The sequence below is a fragment of the Dendrobates tinctorius genome, unplaced genomic scaffold (assembly GCF_039654945.1).
Source record: "Dendrobates tinctorius isolate UK_male_01 unplaced genomic scaffold, ASM3965494v1 ptg000046l, whole genome shotgun sequence".
NCBI lineage: Eukaryota > Metazoa > Chordata > Amphibia > Anura > Dendrobatidae > Dendrobates > Dendrobates tinctorius.
This window is the reverse complement of record NW_027361714.1, coordinates 64569617-64588781: the sequence shown is the minus strand read 5'-3', so window position 1 is coordinate 64588781 and position 19165 is coordinate 64569617. Positions and strand designations below refer to the sequence as shown.

The window sequence follows — 19165 nt, the reverse complement described above, 5'->3', positions numbered from 1 at the left end:
CTTCTGCAGCCAATGTTGATGAGGAGGAAGAGGAGGAGGGAATCCTTGATGACATTCAGCCATTGTCTGCTCAGGGACCTCTCCTGGACGAGGTGGAGGAAGAAGAGGAGGAGGAGGATGATGGGGATGATTACTTAGGGGAGGAGGATGCATCTCGTGGGGCAAGTGAAAATGTTGGCGTGGCAAGTTCTGGTACACGGTTTGTGCGTGACTGGAGGGATGTGGATTTGCCAGAAAGTGCTCCTCCAACCAGCACTCGCAGTGCATCATTGACACCGGGAACATTGGCCCACATGTCAGATTATGCCTTGCAGATCCTAAAAAGGGACCCCCGCATTGCCAAAATGATGAACGATGACGACTACTGGTTGGCCAGCATCCTGGATCCACGCTATAAAGGCAAATTACAAAACATCATGCCACAGGAGAACCTTGACCTAATATTGGCTAATAAACAAGCAACTCTGGTAAATCGGTTGCTTGAGGCATTCCCAGCACACAGCAGCGATGATGGTTCTCACACGAGCCGTAGGGGCCGGGGGCAACTTGGAAGAGGTGTTCGTGGTGCACACATCAGAAGTGTGCGTTGGAGACAGGGGTTTCATGACCATGATGTGGACTGATTTTTCATGTTCCGCTCACACGACTGGTAATACTGCATCGATTGAAAGTGACAGGAGACAGCACTTGTCAACTATGGTTACAAACTACTTCTCATCCCATATCGATGTTCTCCCTCACAGATCATTCCCCTTTGACTATTGGGCCGCTAAACTGGACACCTGGCCTGAATTGGCACAATATGCCTTACAGGAGCTCGCTTGCCCAGCTGCAAGTGTGCTATCGGAAAGAGTCTTCAGTGCAGCTGGATCAATCCTGACAGAAAAAAGGACCCGTCTGTCAACCCAAAATGTGGATGATCTAACCTTCATTAAAATGAACCACGCATGGGTTTCCAAGGATTTTGTCCCACCTTCCCCTGATGACACATAGGGTGACAGAAAAATGGCTTGCTTTGGTCCACCTCTTCCTGGGACTTGACCTATTTCACCTTTTGCATCAGCTGAATGTCCAACATCAACATATGCCACTTTCTAAAACTCCCTAACTGTGCTGCCTCCCCCCCCCATGGCGGGGGTCACCACCTAGCGCACGACACCGTGCGAGTGCCGTTGCCCTGGACAGGTGGGTAGGCCGACTCTTGGGCGCGGGCACTGGCACAGGGTCCCTCATAGTGCAATCAAGTGTCTCTGACGGTGGTGGTGCACACCCGCCGTCAGACACACCGCCGTACTATGAGGGGCCCAGTGCCAGTACCGACGCCCACGCGTGGGCCCCCCTTGCTTTGGCAGGGCCCCAGCATTTGCAATCTTTACCTCTCCCTGCTCCTCCGCTGTGTAGTCTGGGCCGTCAAATCCATACTGTGCCTGACACCGTTTGAGCCTGCCTCCTGATGTATAAACATATATTTTGAATGTGTACGCTATCCATACATGTTATCTGGGGATACAGTACCCTTTCTCACCTTTGTGCAATCACGTGCAATCCATACTGGGCCTAACACCGTCTGAGCCTGCCTCCTGATGTATAGACATATATTTTGAATGTGTACGCTATCCATACATGTTATCTGGGGATATGGTACCCTTTCTAACCTTTGTGCAATCCATACTGGGCCTAACACCGTCTGAGCCTGCCAACTGATGTATAGACATATATTTTGAATGTGTACGCTATCCATACATGTTATCTGGGGATACGGTACCCTTTCTAACCTTTGTGCAATCACGTGCAATCCATACTGGGCCTAACACCGTCTGAGCCTGCCTCCTGATGTATAGACATATATTTTGAATGTGTACGCTATCCATACATGTTATCTGGGGATACGGTACCCTTTCTAACCTTTGTGCAATCACGTGCAATCCATACTGGGCCTAACACCGTCTGAGCCTGCCTCCAGATGTATAGACATATATTTTGAATGTGTACGCTATCCATACATGTTATCTGGGGATACGGTACCCTTTCTAACCTTTGTGCAATCGCGTGCAATCCATACTGGGCCTAACACCATCTGAGCCTGCCTCCTGATGTATAGACATATATTTTGAATGTGTACGCTATCCATATATGTTATCTGGGGATACGGTACCCTTTCTCACCTTTGTGCAATCACGTGTAATCCATACTGGGCGTGAGAACGGCTGGCGAGCTGTTAAGCAAGCTACAGCACCTGTGGTTTGCACACATAAGTTTTTCATTTTTTCAGGAATGATGGTTAGGCCTAATTCCGGAACTGCGGTTGACCTGCACTTACTGGGAAATCATTGTTCGCGGGTAATAATTGTAATCAGTGATCCCCATCACTAACGTTGTTCAGCGGGTTATCTGCACCTGTAAGCGACAAACGCTGGCCTTTTCAGTGTAGCGCACATGCAGCCACGGACATGTAAGGGCATGACACACCAGTTATTGGCCAATCTCATGTGCCAGAGCCTCACGTGTCCCTCTAGTAAGCCGGACTCGGACCGCGGGGCATGACGGAGTCTCGTTCGTTAACGGAATTAAGCTTGCAATGTGTGCATCTGTTCTGTAGCTGGCATGGTTGAGGTTTCCCAGGTGGAGTCGAATTTAACCATAGGCTCCACTCCTGGTGGTGCCCTTCTGGACATTCCTTTAAGGTTCAGCTTTGCAACCATACTGCCCACGTAAAACAAACACTTTGCCTTCATGAACGCTGTTTGGAGGGTCATGACTCGTGGGAATAACGCCGCCCAATCAGTTAACCTGCTAGAGAGATCGTTCGTTGCTCCCAAGCATGACATCACACTCCCTAGGAAGAAGGTAATGCCACTGTGACGACCGTACTCCTGGGGGCGACACAAGTGCACTGATGCCCAGCCACTGCTCAATGAATCTGTTGGTACATTGACCCAGACCACTACATTCCCCTCGCACGCTACACGGCCTGAATCTGACCCTGATGAAACTCAGGTTACCCTTCCCATATACAGTTCCATCTTACACGGTGACAAAGAGGAAGCTGCAGATGAAAGTGCAGGTTCGGCCCACCCGCCATCAGACACACCACCGTACTATCAGGGGCCCTGTGCCAGTGCCATCGCCAACGAGTGGGCCCCCCCTGCTTGCTCAGGATCACAGCACTTGCAAAGTTGAAATACTGTGCAGTGAGATGGAAGATGGGGACGACGAGGAGTCCAGACAAGTACAGGGATTCCCTAGCGAGGAGACTTATTTGATTGTTTTCAATGTTGGGACAGCAATTTTTGGGGAGCACTATACTCTGGAGAATGATAGATGGGGCCCACCATACACTGGAACATTCCAAAGGTGGACATCAGACACTGGAGCAGCATTTACAGGGCCCATTATACACTAGAGCATTAGAAATGGGGCCCATTATGTTTGGAGCATTATTTGGGCCCATAAGACAGTGGAGCTTCATCCATGGGGACCAACATATACTGTAGCATTATGTGGAGCTCATCATATACTGTTTCAAACATTATATTGGACCAATGATTCTGTATGGAGAAATAGATGTGCCTCGTCATGAGATGTAAAAAGTGAAGTATTTTTCATTGTACTATACCGCTATTTCTCTGCCGTATCGGAGCATGATGAGTTGTGGTATGTGTTAAAGGGGCGCTCTTTCGCCCAGGGCACATGAAAACCTGGAGCCAGCCCTCCCCCCCCACAACTGTAGCCAAATAACCCCCATTTTTCAGTGCGTAACTTGTATTATGAAGTTAATTAAGGTTGACAAGCTTAAGTAAGAAGAATTGATGCTTTTGGCATTCAAATGGGCACTGTTGGTGTGTTTCCTGTCCTCCTCTCACTGCCGACTTTTATTCCCCATTGACTTACATTGGGTTTCGTGTTTCGGGACGACCCCGACTTTTCCCTATAATCGGACGATGTTGCTCGACCCGACTTTTGGAAAAGTCGGGTTTCACGAAACGAAACGCGACCCTAAAAAACCAAAAGTCGCTCAACTCTAGTGCTTACGTGTGTATATATATAAAAACTTATAGATAGATTTCCTTTCTTTATCTCCCTGGGTCAAATAAATAGTGTTGTGTTAATTATGAAATTAAAACAAAAACACATACTGTATAATGTTATTTTTTTTAAGATTCTGTCTCTCACAGTTGAAGTGTATACCTATGATAAAAATTACAGATCTCTCCATTCTTTGTAGGTGGGAAAACTTGCAAAATTGTCAGTTTATCAAATACTTACTTTCCCCACTGTATTATACATTATACTTTGGGAACTGTTTCACTTGCAGCTCTGTATAAAGATATTATTTAATATTAATGATATTATGAATTGTAATTTTGCATTTTTTTTTGTTTTCCCCACTGTAGGTTGCCAGAGCAATTTTTCCCACAGTAAGTTGCATTAGTGATGCATTCCAAGATGAGATTCTCTTGCTGCTGCTATCTGGTGACATTATGCATTTTACACCTCTTTTGATTGGCCATAAATACAGAGGTGGGAAAAGTACATACCCTCTAAGAAGAATCTGTTACCACCTATGTGATTAAAGAGAAAATTTACATATAAACTTCATAAGTTCATATCTCGGGAACAAGTGGACTATACAAAACAGAAAACAAAACTGTCACCCAGCGCTTCAGCCCTTATCTTAGAATGTATCCAGCTTAAAACACAAAAAAATGAAAGGTTCGCTTTATAAATTATTTAGCAGAAATGTTTGGATTAATTTAGACTAAAACACAAAACATTGTTTGAAATTCACTCGAAGGTTTTTGTGAAAATAACAACTCTAGGATGCAGTTTCTTCACTGATCTCCCAAGTAATCTTAATCGGCAGATCTTCCATCTTCTCTTTGTACACTTTATCAAACATCTCACTCTGTGCCACCGTCATTATAGTTTTCCAGTCACCAATAACGCCTGGTAAAAAGAAGAGAAAATGCTGAGCCACTATCCTTATGGACTTTTTCTACAATTGTGGCTTCTTTTTTCAACTCCATTAACCCCTTTACTTATACTTTACCTTTACGTAAAAAACTTCCTTTATTCTTGTCTAAAATTTCATTTGAAACGTGTTTATAATTAGCAAGAGGATCCTGTATCATGTTCTTAAAAGTTGCTTTTTCCACCACGATGTCTACTGCTTCATCATCAAGGTTTATGCCAACAAATTTGCAGATTTTCAGCACAGCAGATCGAAGGTCCTGAAACAGACACAACCCCCAAAATATCGTTACATAAATATTAAGCCATCAAGTAATCTGGTTCCATATGTATGTCATCTATACATTCAATAACATTTTTCCAGTTTACAGCAATAAGGTGCAAGCAGCAAGTCACAATTGCGCTCTTGCACAAGCGTATTTCGAGGGCAGAGCAAAGTACTGTAGTGCGCATGTGCAAGAAAAAACAAAAAAGCACTGACGCATGTGCACTGCATTACTTGACTCTGCCCTTGAGAGGACAAAAAGAAGTACGCCTGAGCAGAAGCTCGTTGCTAGACACTGTTTGGATGATGTATTGGTAATATTCCGATATCACTTGACTATCTGGGTGTCCAGATGATCAGCACTCAGCGAGCATTAGTCAGTGCTCAAATTTGAAGCTTGAATCCCCACTCTTCATGTTTAGCGCCTGTTACACAGGCAATAAACATTCAGAGATTGCCTTTCAGTCTCTGTAATGCCATAGCCATCTTGGTAGTGGCATTACTGTGATTGGTTGGCTGTATTACGTCATCAGGGGTTATTAGAGGAAAGACGCCGCCATGCACGGCACATTGACACCATTGCACAACTCAGGAACATTTCTTATTGGAGGTAGAGAGTGGTTGTCCATGCCTGTGTGTGCACAGTTTACGAATCAGAGTCCTCCAGTGTTGATACTAGAGCTGATGTTGAAATATCATACTGACAGTCCTTCTATGAGCTAAACTTGTGCTTTGCTGTTTGTATCAGATATATTCTGCATTTAGCTTAGAGACAGTGCTAGGAGCAAGGAGAGTAGAATAATACCACCTCTAGGCAATGCTTAGGGCTTTGCCATCTGCTGCTAAATATATATTTGCTGCACATGACTACACTAATTTTGGGAGTGAAAAAATTGACTACATTGTCATCCATAGAGTATTACATGCTTTGTGTTAAAATGCGGTGGTCTATAACATTACAAAAAAAAAGTTCAACATTTTTTCTGGATTCAATTAGTCATCCATAGAGTATTAGGTGCTTTCTGTTAAATTTCAGGTTCGGTAGTATATAACATTTCAAAAAACTGTTGAAAATGTTTTCTGGATTGAATTTGTCATCCATACTCTTTTCGTGCTTTGTGCTACATTATGGTGCTACTAAACTCCTAAAAACAGTTTGCTGCAGGTGACCAATTTTTATTTATTTTTGATTAAAAATGAACTTGGTCTCAAGAGACCCAGCAATTAGAAAATGTGTAAGGCATGCGGTAAGGGACGGGGAAGTGTACTCAGATCTCAGATGCTGAGGAAGTAGAGCAGGTGCGACTACACCTGTTTCTGGAGTACAAGAAACATAAATCAATGACACAAAGGTTCCTATCCGGTACACCACTTCTGAGCCCAGACCAGTCAATATAGTCGCTTGGATAGCAGATAATGCTTCCAGCATACTCGGCAGCACCACGCAGGCTTCCACACGGTCCAGTCTCTCTAGCCAACAGTCTGGATCACTTAATTCTCACCCTGATCCTCTTTTCTCCCACCATATTGAGTCCCAGGAGACTAGAGATCTCACATTAGGACACTCCGAGGGCCAGGTTGTGGCGGTAGGAGACTCGATGGTGGATGAGGAAGTCATGGACCCCACCTAGGAAGTTGGCATGCAGAGCAAGGCTAGCAGCGTTGAGGGGGAGGGAGCAGCAGCACTGAAACACATATGAATACGTAGTGGGGTGTGTTAGGAACGGCGGAACGCACTAAATAAAAATAATAATAAAGTGCATTCGCCGCTCGGGGTCCACTGTGCAGTAGATGTTACAACCGCTGCTGAGTAATGGCAGATGAGCAATATGGCAATATAATGCGCACGGGTTCAACTTCACAGAGGCGCCACAACAAAAACATACAAAAAGGCTGAGCTTGTTAGAGTCACAGGCCTCAGGTAAATGCATACACGGTTTAAAGTCACAGTAGCAGGAACTAAGACAGAGGGGCTGCGTCCGTCTAGACCCACCATGTGTGTGGCGTCGCTACTGCGAACGCCAAGAAGGGCTGCACCTGCAGTGCGGCGCAGGACACTGCCGCTGGACGACACAGCTACAAAGCAAGCGCTATGTCGGACGCTAGCGCAGAGGTGCGGTGTGCACAGTGGCCTAAGGCTTGCCACAGACTAGCGCAGACTACTGAACTAATTCCCTAACCACCTGCGTAATATCAGAGGGAAGGGGTCACATAATGTCAGTCACCAGAATCATACATCCGTCACCATTCACACATAGCAGTATAGTCTATACTAATGCATGGCGGAACGGCCATGCGCACTTTTTATAGCCGTGCGGGACCTTCCAGATCTCCGAGTTGGACCAATGAGATCTGGAACAGGACCTGGGCACATGACTCCTGATCTCCAATGGGAGATCGTCTCATGAACATGCCCAGTAGGAGCACAGAGGGGCTTAGTCTCTGGAGCGGTCTGCTGCAAAGTAATCTCCTCTGCAGTAGAAAGACAGCAGGAGACCGCAGAATGTGAGGCACTGGATTCCTGCAGAGCAGAGACAGAAACCTGACGCCTAACGGTGACCAGAGTGAGAAGGCAGGCAACCGTTCCACAGCGCTCCAACACTCCTGAATTTCAAGATAAGCTGGGAACTGACCACTAAGAGCCTAACCACCACTAGCATGATCAGGCACATGTCATCGAAGCACCCGGCTTTGTGGGCCAAAAGGACAGGTCCACAATTCATGCTAGCAGGTGACACCACTGCTTTTTCCCCTGTGCTAGGTGCTTCCCAATCCCCTGTCCATGACACTGACACAGATGCCATCACAGGCCTTGGAATGAAAGAAAATGATTCCAACCACCCACCCACCCACCCACAGGCCCAGTCACTAGGCTGGCACATTTCCAGGCTTCTTGCCATGGAAATGTTGGCATTTTGGCTTGTTGACATAGAGGATTTTCAATGATTCATTGCGGTAGCTGTCTCTTGGTATTCCACGCTCATCTGCCACTTTTTCTCCATGTGGGCATCAATGCCTTGTACCAACACATGTCCAGAAACATCACCCATGCCCTTACCAATGCACTTATTGTGATTCGCCACTTAACGACCAACACGTTGACAAGCGCTTGTGTCCAGGGACACTATATTTCCCTGATGGCACACTGGGCCAAGTTCCAACTTGGCACATTACATGCGCTCCAGTTGGTGCCTTGAAGGATGTATGGATGACGCTGCTTGTAATTTTTGGTAGACCTTGCAAGGTGTGCAGAACTCTTATGAGTGTAGCAGTACCACAACTATGCTTGGTTCACAATTTTTAAATGAGGTACTACAGTTGGTGCCTTCAAGGGTGTGTGACTTACCCTGCTTGTAATTTTTGCCAGGCTTTATACTGTGTACAGACCTTTTATGAGTGTAGAAGTAGCACAACTACTTTTTGTTCAGAATATTTGAATGTGGTACTACAGTTGATGCTTTGAAGGGTGTATGGATGACCTGTGTTAGGGTTGGCGGAATGCACCAAATAATAAAAAGATGGTAATAAGGTGCGTTCGCAGCCCGGGGTCCACTGTGCAGAGATGGTAAACTGCTGTCCGGTAATGGCGGACGCTATATGGCTTTATAAAGGAAGAACACACGTGGGTTAACGTTCCCTGGTGTGTTCAGGGCGAACTCTGTTACCTCACAGAGCTGCACTACCACAGAACATAAATGCCAGAGCCTGTTTAAGCTCACAGAGCTCGGAAAAAAGGGAGCGCTCAGTAAATGGTAGTGTGACGCCCCCAGGAGTATGGTCTCCACAGTGGCATTGCCTTCCTCCAGGGAGAGTGATGTCATGCCTGGAAGCAATAAAGGGTCTCTCTGGCAATTAATCACTGCATGCAACACAGTTCCCACTCCGGGTCAGCAGAGGGAGCTCTGAACCCAGAACTGAGGGGAGGAGCTGTCTCTGGGGGCCAGGAAGGAGTGAGTCAGTTAGTGTGAGGAGGGCGTCGTGTGCAGACGTGGAGAAGAAGAGCTGGGGAGACTGAGGAAAGTGGAGAGCTCAGTCCCAGTGATAGCGCATGATCTGGAGCCTGGTCTCCAAGGGTGTATGGATACTAACGGTCCTGCACTAGAAACCAGAGGAATAGAAAGCTGTAAATGCCCTATTCCCACATAATCCTCGGCGGCACAACAGCGACGGGTGAGCCAAGAGAGATAGAAGGCTACGGCTGTCTGCCCTGCGAGTGGAGTGTGGATAACATCAGAAAGGAAGAACTCCAGTGTAACTCAGTACTGGGAGTACTTCATAGAGAGCGCTAGTAAGGAGACTGCACAACCCATCTGCCAGAGTGATTCCTGATTTGCTTCCAGGCTAACCAGCTCCTGTGCCATCTGTACTCAGGACCCTGGACTGCATTTTCCAAGTAAAGGTAAAGAAACTGCAACCTATTGTGTCCTTGCCTTCTTGTCGCAACCTCCCCGGCACTGCTACATCTCTGTGCCTGACACTGCACCTTCCTTCCCAACACCCACTTACACTGCCCTGGGACTACAGCCCTGCCTGTGGAGGACAATAACATCATTGCTGCACTACACCATCTGTCCCAGAGGATCTGTCTGCAGCGTCGGCTTAACATTTGCTGAACACCACAGGTGGCGTCACGAATCATCTATTCATAAACTTTATTCCATCACTTCACTCCCTTACATTGACGCCCAGGGCCACGGACCGGGTCACCGCTACTGTGACACTCCCCTGTGAAATACCGGCCCGGTACCGAGTACCCCACTGCCCTGGCGGGCGATCCATTTACAGAACTCAGCCCCAAGGACATGGGGTCAGAGTCCCTCTAGACCTACTAAGCGTGTGGTGTCGCACCTGTGGATGCCACTAATAGACGCTGGCTAACGTGGAATGCCAAGCATGAGCACTGTGGCATACAGACAAAGCCACCAGTTGGCGCTGATGCCAGTCTCGACTTTGCCTTCTACCTGCACCTCAGTCTGGGCGCTTAACAGGCTAGGCTACACAACACATGCGTACCAAGGGTAGGGGTTTCATAATGAGTCATTCACCTGAGATATACATACGTGCAACACTCTCTCCACATAGTCTGATAATGCAGTCTATATTAGCGCACGGCCGTGCGGTTGTGCGATCCTTTTATAGACGCAGCCTTCAGGGACTTTCCTTATGGCTCAATCCGAGCTGCAATAGGACCTGAGCATGTGACCTCCGACCTCCAATGAGAGGTCGGCCTATGGGCATGCTCCGTAGGGGAAAAGCAGGACTTAGTCCCAGGAGCGTCTGCTCGCCACTAACTAATGTCTGATGCTGTAGCTGAACCTGGAGCGGCAGTAGCAACCAAATGCATAGCATTAGCCTGGGCAAGACGCTGGGACCAATGTTTCTGCTGAGCAGGATCCTCTGTGGCTGCAGAAGAATGGGAGACCACAAAGGACAAGGCTTGAGATTCTCCCTGTGCAGTGGGAGAACTAAATCTCCGAGCACGCCAATATACTCGGAGGCCACCCGAGCATGACCGGGAAAACCTGATCAACAAGTATACTTGCTCATCACTATTTCTAACCTCTTAATACATTTAAATTATGATATTTAATAGCACTGTGTACTTACAATTGCTCATTTTACCTTTCTACCTAGTTAAAATCCTGTTTTCCATTTTATACATAGTGCTATATAATATGATGACTGAAATATCTTAAAAGGATAAAAACTTCGATGGGGGTGCTTCTTTAAAGAATTTGATAGGGGTTCAAGACAGTCCTAGGAGACCTCAGCAGTGTTATAGATGTTTTTTCAGGGCAATTGAAGGCATAGAAGTACTGTACTTGTGATTTACTGCAAATCAATTCTCTGAAAAAATAATTTTGGATGAAAATTTGACAAAGCTATCTTCAAAGATTGGTTCACCTCTATTGTTTAGAAATGTGTTTCTATCAACATTTCCTTCAGTGATTTATGTTTTCTATTCCTGGAAAACTCATAAAGGTGTTGTGCCACAAACAAAAGTATATTTTAATCAATTACACATTACACAGTACACAGCATCGGCACATTATAAGATCATCTGAGCACAGGAACATTATTTTTAAACACATCCAAATGTGGAGTTTATTTTTATTTCAAGATCTGTTGATTAAAATGTAGTTTTTTGGTGCCGCAACAGCTTTAACTTAAAAAAATATGAAAATCTGTAGTAATGCAGAATATTTGTGTATTTCAGGTTACATTCAATAATGGACATACATTTCAACATAGTTATTGGAAAGAAATAAGAAACTACTCATCACAATTGTCAGATTTTAGGTCTTTGGCAATAAAATCTTTATATATGTACTAGTCATGAGATAGCAGGCTCGGTAATGCTCGTTTCTCGCCCGATTATTGCTGTCCTTGCGGTACTTGGTGAGCGCCGAGCATTTCCGGCATTATTCGGCGGGAGCTCGGGTCTTTGCCCTGAAAGTTTGACGCTCTTTAGAGCGCCAATCAACATGCAGGGATTGTCTGCCAAGCACTGTAATGCCACAGCCATCTTTGTTGTGTATTACAGTGATTGACTGGCCGCTCAACATCATCAGGTCTAAAAGAGACCTGCTGCCACCTTGCTCGTCATAGTTGTGTCCGGAATCAGACAGTGTAGGGAGAGCTGCTGCTGAGATTTGGGGGTTTATAAGTTAGTGTGGGTATGCCATCATAGAATCCACAAATCCAGCTAAACCAACAGTCCTTCTAAGAACTAATTACGGGGTATATAGATTGCAGTGCTAGGTAGGCAGGGAATGTATGTTCGTATATTCACAGCAGTGCAAGAGTGCAAGGCACGCAGGCACTGTATGTGGGTATATAGATATCACTGCATACATCAAGCAGGTCCATTCCATTACTGTCTGCTGCTTCTGCCTACATATATTGACCGTATATACATAGCCCCAGGTAACAGTGGCTAGGAATATTTTTTTTTCATCTTAATCCTGATTATTTTATTCCAAAGCACTCAAGAACCCCTTTTTTTCTCCATTTGCTTGTTGACACTGCAGACTACAGCCAGTTCCTTTTCATAGTACAGCATGAAGATCCAGCAATTTTAACCCCTTACTGCCAATGGACGGAATAGTATGACCAATGGCAGTATCCCTGCTTTGATGAGGGCTCCGGCGGAGAGCCCGCATCAAAGCCGGGACATATCAGATGTTTTCATCCACCCACGCCTATTAACTAGTTAATTCCCAGCATTTAACCAGCGCTTCCGGCCGCCGGGCCGGAAATACTCGCATCACCGACCCCGTCACGTGATCAGGGGTCAGCGATGCATTGCCATCACAACCAGAGATCTCCTCAAGACCTCTATGGTTGTTGATGAGGCATTGCTATGAGTGCCACCCAGTGGTCGGTGCTCATAGCAATACTGCAATTCTGCTAATTATAGGCGATCTGCTAATCGCCTATATGTAGCAGAGCCGATCAAGTAATGAATGCTTCTAGCTTCCCATGGAGGCTATTGAAGCATGCCAAATTTTAAAAAAAAGTTTTAAAAAATATGAAAAAAAAATATAAAAGTTTAAATCACCCCCCGTTTCGCCCCATTCAAAATAAAACAATTAAAAAAAATCACACATACACAAATTAGGTATGGCCGCATTCAAAATTGACTGATTTATCAATAAAAAAGGATTAACCCGATCGCTAAACGGTGTAGCGGGAAAAAATTCAAAATGCCAGAATTATGTTATTTTGGTCGCCACTACATTCCATTAAAATGTAATAATGGGCGATCAAATGATCATATCTGCACATAAATGGTATCCTTAAAAATTTCAGCTCGGCACGCAAAAAATAAACCCATACCCAACCCCAGATCATGAAAAATGGAGATGCTACGGGTATCGGAAAATGGCACAATTTTTTTTTTTTTTTTAGCAAAGTTTGGAATTTTTTTCACCACTTAGATAAAAAAGAACCTAGACATGTTTGGTGTCTATGAACTTGTAATCGTGTAAAGTATAGCGTGGCACTACTACAAGGTGCACAAGTAGGTTACCCAGACCCAAGTGAATAATAAAGTAACTTGTCACTCAACTGAATGATCCTTTTTGAAAATAAGTTTTTATTGTGGCAGTCACAAAGGACGCATGGTGCATGCTGAGGCCGAGGCGCCACAGCAAACACCCACATCTTCTAGCATGAACTTCCTGTCTGAATTCATAGGGGACTGCAGAATAGCAGTAAGGAAACCAGAGCAGTGTCAAAAGGTTGTTGGTTGGATAGTGGATAATGCTTCCAGTCACTTTTCCACTACCATCAGCACCCTGTCTTCCACACGGTCAAGTTTGAGTAGCTGTGAGTCTGGACCGCATATTCCTCACCCTGATCTCAAACCATGCCGAGTGCCCGGAGACAACTGATCCCACACTTGGGCACTCTGTAGCGCTGTTCACTTTTCCATTTATAGATTCGGGCCTCTCGCCCGGTCCAGTTGAAGCGGTGCAAGATGAGATCGCGTGTGGCGATGCCCAAATAATTCAGCAGCCACATGCACATGAAGGCAACAGTGGGAACGTGTCACAACAGGAGGATGATGATGAAACATAATTGCCAGAAGGTCAGGAGGAGGACCAGGGTGCGGAAGTGGGATCCAAGGTTGTGGATAATATAGTAACTGACCCAACCTGGCAGGGGACATGCAGAGTGATGACAGCAGCACACAGGGGGAGGGAGGCGTAGCACACCAACAGGCAGGAAGAATCAGTGTGGTGTCCGCAGGCAGTAGGCGGGCAACCAACGGTTTGCAGTACAACTGTTAGATCTTCCCGAGTACGGTTGTTTTTCTGTTAAATCTTCCCGAGTATGGTTGTTTTTTAAAGACTCTGCTGATAATCCAAACAGGCCATTTGCACCAACTGCCATGCCCACATCAGCAGGGCTAGCAAAATTAACAGCCTGACCACCACCAGCATAATCAAGCACATGGCAACAAAGCACCCGACTTTGTGGGTCGAACCCCAGGCTCCAGGAACAGCGTCTGTTGGTGAAAACACTGCTGCTTTCACTGTTGTGCGTTCAAGCCAATCCCCTGTCCATGTTCCATGTGAAGATGCCTCCTGCCCTGCACCTGTTGTTGCCTACACTCAACTACCACCATCACCAAGCAGGATTGCGGACCCTACATCAATCAGGGTTGCCCCCACAGTCTTCAGCTCCTGTGGGTTGCCCTCCCAGGGCTGGTGGGGTACTCGGTACTGGGCCCGCGGATCTCCAAGCGGGGTTTTTTTGTCACGGCAGCTATGACCCTGTCCGTGGCCCTGGGCGCCCATTGTAGACAGCGGAAATGTTCATTGCACGTGTGGGCAATTGTTGAAAGTTGGTATAGGAATGATTCGTGATGTCACCTGTGGTGTTCGGCAAGAGAGGTGTTAAGTCGATGCTGCGAACAGATCCTCTGGGACAGATGGTGTAGTGCAGCAATGATGTTGTGGCCCTCCACAGGTAGGGCAGTAGTCCCAGGGCAGTGTAGGTGAGGAGCTAGAAAGAAGACGTAGATGGTGCAGTGCCAGGCACAGAGATGTAGCAGTGCGGAGTGTGTTGGCGCAGGAATAAGTGGAGGACACCAGGGCATGTAGTGCCAAAGCTTTACTCACAGTCTGTTGTGCATACAGGTGCCCGCATCCGTGCCGTGTCCTCTGGGTCAGGGGCTCAGCCAACCTCCAGGCAAGATGAAGTACTCCCTTCCAACACTCCGCCAACATATGCACCTTTTCTGAACGTCTCCCTTTTTGCGCCTATAGTGAAGTACTCTCAGTACTGAGTTACACTGGAGTTCCTCCTGTCAGATGTTTCTATGAACTCTACTTGTACAGCAGACAGCTGTAGCCTGCTTCGGGGACTCCTTGATACTAAGTCCCGGCTCACTCACATTGCTGTTGTGCCCCCAAGTCTTGTGTGGGAATAAAGTGGTGACATCTTCTATTCCTCCGGTGTCTGCTGCAGGACCATTAGTATCCATACAACCTCGGGGACCGGACCCCGGCCTTGCGCTGTGAACTTGGGAAGGTTTCTGCTCTAACCCTAATCCTCAGTCCTCCTCTTCTCCTTACGTTCCGTTCAAATCTATCTTTCTTACAAAGAGTCAGGCTTTCCATCAATGTCTCTTTCCTGTGCCAGCAGACCCAGGTCACTGAGGTCCGCTGCAGCGCTTCCCTCGTCCATCCCACTCAGGGGATCTTTTCTCTCCTTCTGACCCCGTCAGACTGACTAAATCCTAAACTTTTCCCAATCTTTTGGTGCAGACTAAGCTCCACCCACCTCCCAGCACTCTTCGTGATCCAAGCAGGGAACCACCAAAGGGTGCTTTGCTATACTACTATGTTGTGTGGGATGCAGGTGTTGGAGCATGGTCAGGTGTCCCCACCTTACCTGGATGGTGGGGTACCACACCTCAGGAGGAGGTGCAGTACCTCTGTGGCGACTGAACCCTCAGGGGCGCCACATATGCACCTCATCCTCATCCTCCTCCTCTTCAGTCTCTATCTCCGAAACGACCACATCAGTCACAAGCTGGAAGCACTGCAGCACTGGTATGCTTAGGTGACAAACCACACAATGCTGAAGAGTTGTGGACAGCTCTGAAAGAGCAGGCAGATGTGTGGCTGACACTGCTGAACCTACAGCCAGTCGTATTTGACAATGGTCAGAACATGGTGGCGGCACTGAGGCGAGGCGAGCTCACACATGTACCATGCTTGGCCCATGTGCTTAACCTCAACGATTTCTCAAAAGCTACCCGGAGCTGTAGGATCTGCTTGTGAAAGTACCCCACCTGTGTGTCCATTTTAGAAAGTCAACTCCAGCTTCCGCCACCCTTCTGCTCACCGACTGGTGTGTGATGTCCCCACGCGTTGGAACTCAACACTGCACAAGTTGGAAACAATTTGTGAGCAGAAGAGGGCAGTTGTTGACTATCAGCATCAACAAGGACGTTGGTATTGAATTCAGTTCAGACTCCACACATAAGTCCTCAGTAGTGGACATGAATATCAGACATATGTACCATCCTACAAAACTTTGAGGAGTCTACCAAGATGGAAGGAAGCATACAGGGTGACAGCCCAGCCTCATGTTATCCCAACGTGGATTGGTTGACAATGAGGCTTAGGAGGAGGAGGAAGAACAGGAGCTACTTTCATGCGTTACAGACGTTACTACACGCACAACTGTCATACTGTCTGTTCAGCGTGTATTGCCTGTAGACAGGGAGGAGTAGGTGGAAGAGAGCATGGTCTGTCGTCCTCTTGGTGATGACACGGAAGTAGGGATGAGCGAGTAGTGAAGTATTCGGACTCGCTGTACTCGTTAGGAGTACCTCCTAATACTCGGGTACTTGTAAAGAGTAGCGAGTCCAATGTAAGTCTATGGGAAATTGGAGAAATGGATAAAAAAAAAGGAAAAAGAAGCACAGAAAAAGCGCACTCACAGCCAGATGTAGATATGCAAAAAAGACTTTTATTGATCAAACAAATGCCAGAAAGGCTGAATACATGATAAAAACAATTAAAAAACACCAAAATGGAGAGGGTGGGCAGGTGGAATAAGAGCATGCATATGTAAATAAAGCATACAAGACATGATGTAGCAAGTAATATTAAATCTCAACAATGCTCTTTTCTCCCAGCAAGTGTGAAGGTTGATATATTAGATTACTTTAATTTATTTATTTGTCTCTTATCTCCAAAAGAAGGTCCAAACTATAGCCAATATATAATATATGATTTCACAATAAAGTGAACAATTATGCCAAGTGGACCTGAATCTTTATACACAAGAGGCAATGTGCCTGATACACATATGTGGGTGAAAAGAGACAATGTCAATTTTACATAGTAATAATGTGTTCAGACAGAGCCATGTAATGAACAAAAATCATTCCATCCATGTAAAAATAAAAAAAGGAGGAGAACAAAAAGCAATCAATAAGAATCACATAATATTTACCGAGGGAGATCCCACTACCCGCCAGCACCCAACACGTGTCGCTGCAGCCTGCAGCTTCGTCAGGGGAAGAAATGGAGTAATGGGCTGTGTGTTTGTGCTGGGCGGGGCCTGTGAGAAGACTGTGCGGGACTGTGCTGGCCTGTGAGAACACTGTGCTGGGCTGTGCGGGACTGTGCTGGCCTGTGAGAATACTGTGCCAGGCTGTGCGGGACTGTGCTGGCCTGTGCGAAGACTGTGCCGGGCTGTGCGGGACTGTGCTGGCCTGTGAGAAGACTGTGCCTGGCTGTGCGGGACTGTGCTGGCCTGTGAGAAGACTGTGCCGGGCTGTGTTGGGACTGTGCTGGCCTGTGAGAAGAATGCCGGGCTGTGCGGGACTGTGCTGGCCTGTGAGAAGACTGTGCCGGGCTGTGCGGGACTGTGCTGGCCTGTGCGAAGACTGTGCCGGGCTGTGTGGGACTGTGCTCGCGTTTGCAGGTACTGTGCGGGGACTGTGCCGGGCTGTGTGGGACTGTGCTGGCCTGTGCTTGACTGTGCTGGGCTGTGCAGGGACTGTGCGGGAACTATGCCGGGCTGTGCGGGACTGTGCTGGGCTTTGCAGGTACTGTGCGGGGACTATGCCGGGCTGTGTGGGACTGTGTTGGCCTGTGCAGGACTGTGCTGGGCTGTGCGGGGACTGTGTGGGGACTATGCCGGGCTGTGTGGGACTGTACTGGACTGTGCGGGGACTGTGCTGGGCTGTGTGGGTTGTGACGATTATTGCGAGGCGAATAATCCTAACGAGTATACTTGCTCATCATCCCTACAGGGAAGTCTTGCCTCTTTGCAGTCTGCCACGCATGGCTGACTTTATGTCACGCGGGGCTTAGGACAACTAAGGCAGAAATACCCGGGGCCCCTGTGGTGTCCCTTTCACTAGAGGAAACCCTGTCTGACCCTCAACCCAGGGTTTTTGCTGAAGGTGCAAATGCCTGAGCCTCCACCCTTTCCTTATCTCCTGCTCAGCCCTGCACTTAACCCTCCACCCTCCACCCAGTGAGGAGACACACCACCAAAGCTCCCACACAAATAAGACAGACAGGGAGAACTTAAACTGCACTGCGCCGCACACACACAGGAATATACAGTAATGTGAACAGGGCACAACTAAACACAAATATGGGAAGGAGAAAGGATAACGACGGATCATACGACACCAGATACGAATCTCTCTCTCTGCAACACCTCCACTCCAGACCGGAACCACTTGGTATGAAAACACAAGCTATAATCGGCGACGCCCATATGCCAGTATGACTATTTAAAGACCGTGGGAGTGACTAACCTTCCAACCTGGTCTCCAGCAGGATTAACCCCCGAGAGCCTGAAGATCAAGCCGGCGCCACTGAGGCTATAGTGGCTGGAGGTGAAACTACCTCTGCCTGCCGGACGCTGTGGTGTGAACAGCGTCCGACATGACAGTACCCCGTCTTCTACGAGGGACCCCAGGGCCCTCAAGACTCATAGGACCCGGCTTGTCCGGATGACGACGGTGAAAAGAACTGGCCAGCCGATCCGCATGTATGTCTGAGGCTGGAACCCAAGACCTCTCCTCCGGACCATACCCCCGCCAGTGCACCAAATACTGAAGAGTACGGCGTACTACTCGAGAGTCCACTACCTTGGCGACCTCGAACTCTAAATCGCCATCCACCATGACTGGAGGTGGCATCGGCGTCAGGTCCACCAAGCCTACCACCTTTTTCAATAAAGCCCTGTGAAAAACGTTATGTATTTTGTACACCGCAGGAAGTTCCAACCGATAAGCCACTGGGTTAATGATGGCAGAAATCCTAAAAGGCCCAATAAACCTTGGACCCAGTTTTAAAGATGGAATTTTGAGTTTTATGTTCTTCGTAGCTAACCACACCCATTCACCCACACACAGGTCCGGACCTGGCACGCGTCTACTGT

The 19165-nt window shown here is 47.2% G+C and overlaps 1 protein-coding gene across 3 annotated transcripts in view; it reads right to left on the bottom strand.

The window, feature by feature from the left end:
- Positions 1-4133: 4133 nt before the first annotated feature.
- The window catches only part of LOC141089504 (amine sulfotransferase-like), a 211465-nt gene continuing 196433 nt past the window's right edge, over positions 4134-19165 (bottom strand). For all 3 annotated transcript variants that reach the window (XM_073575959.1, XM_073575960.1, XM_073575961.1), the window contains 2 exons: positions 5051-5231; positions 4134-4947 (listed from right to left, as the gene is read on the bottom strand). In XM_073575959.1, coding sequence (XP_073432060.1) covers positions 4817-4947; positions 5051-5231 — 312 coding nt within the window. In that variant the 3' untranslated portion in view covers positions 4134-4816. The remainder of the gene's footprint in view (positions 4948-5050; positions 5232-19165) is intronic.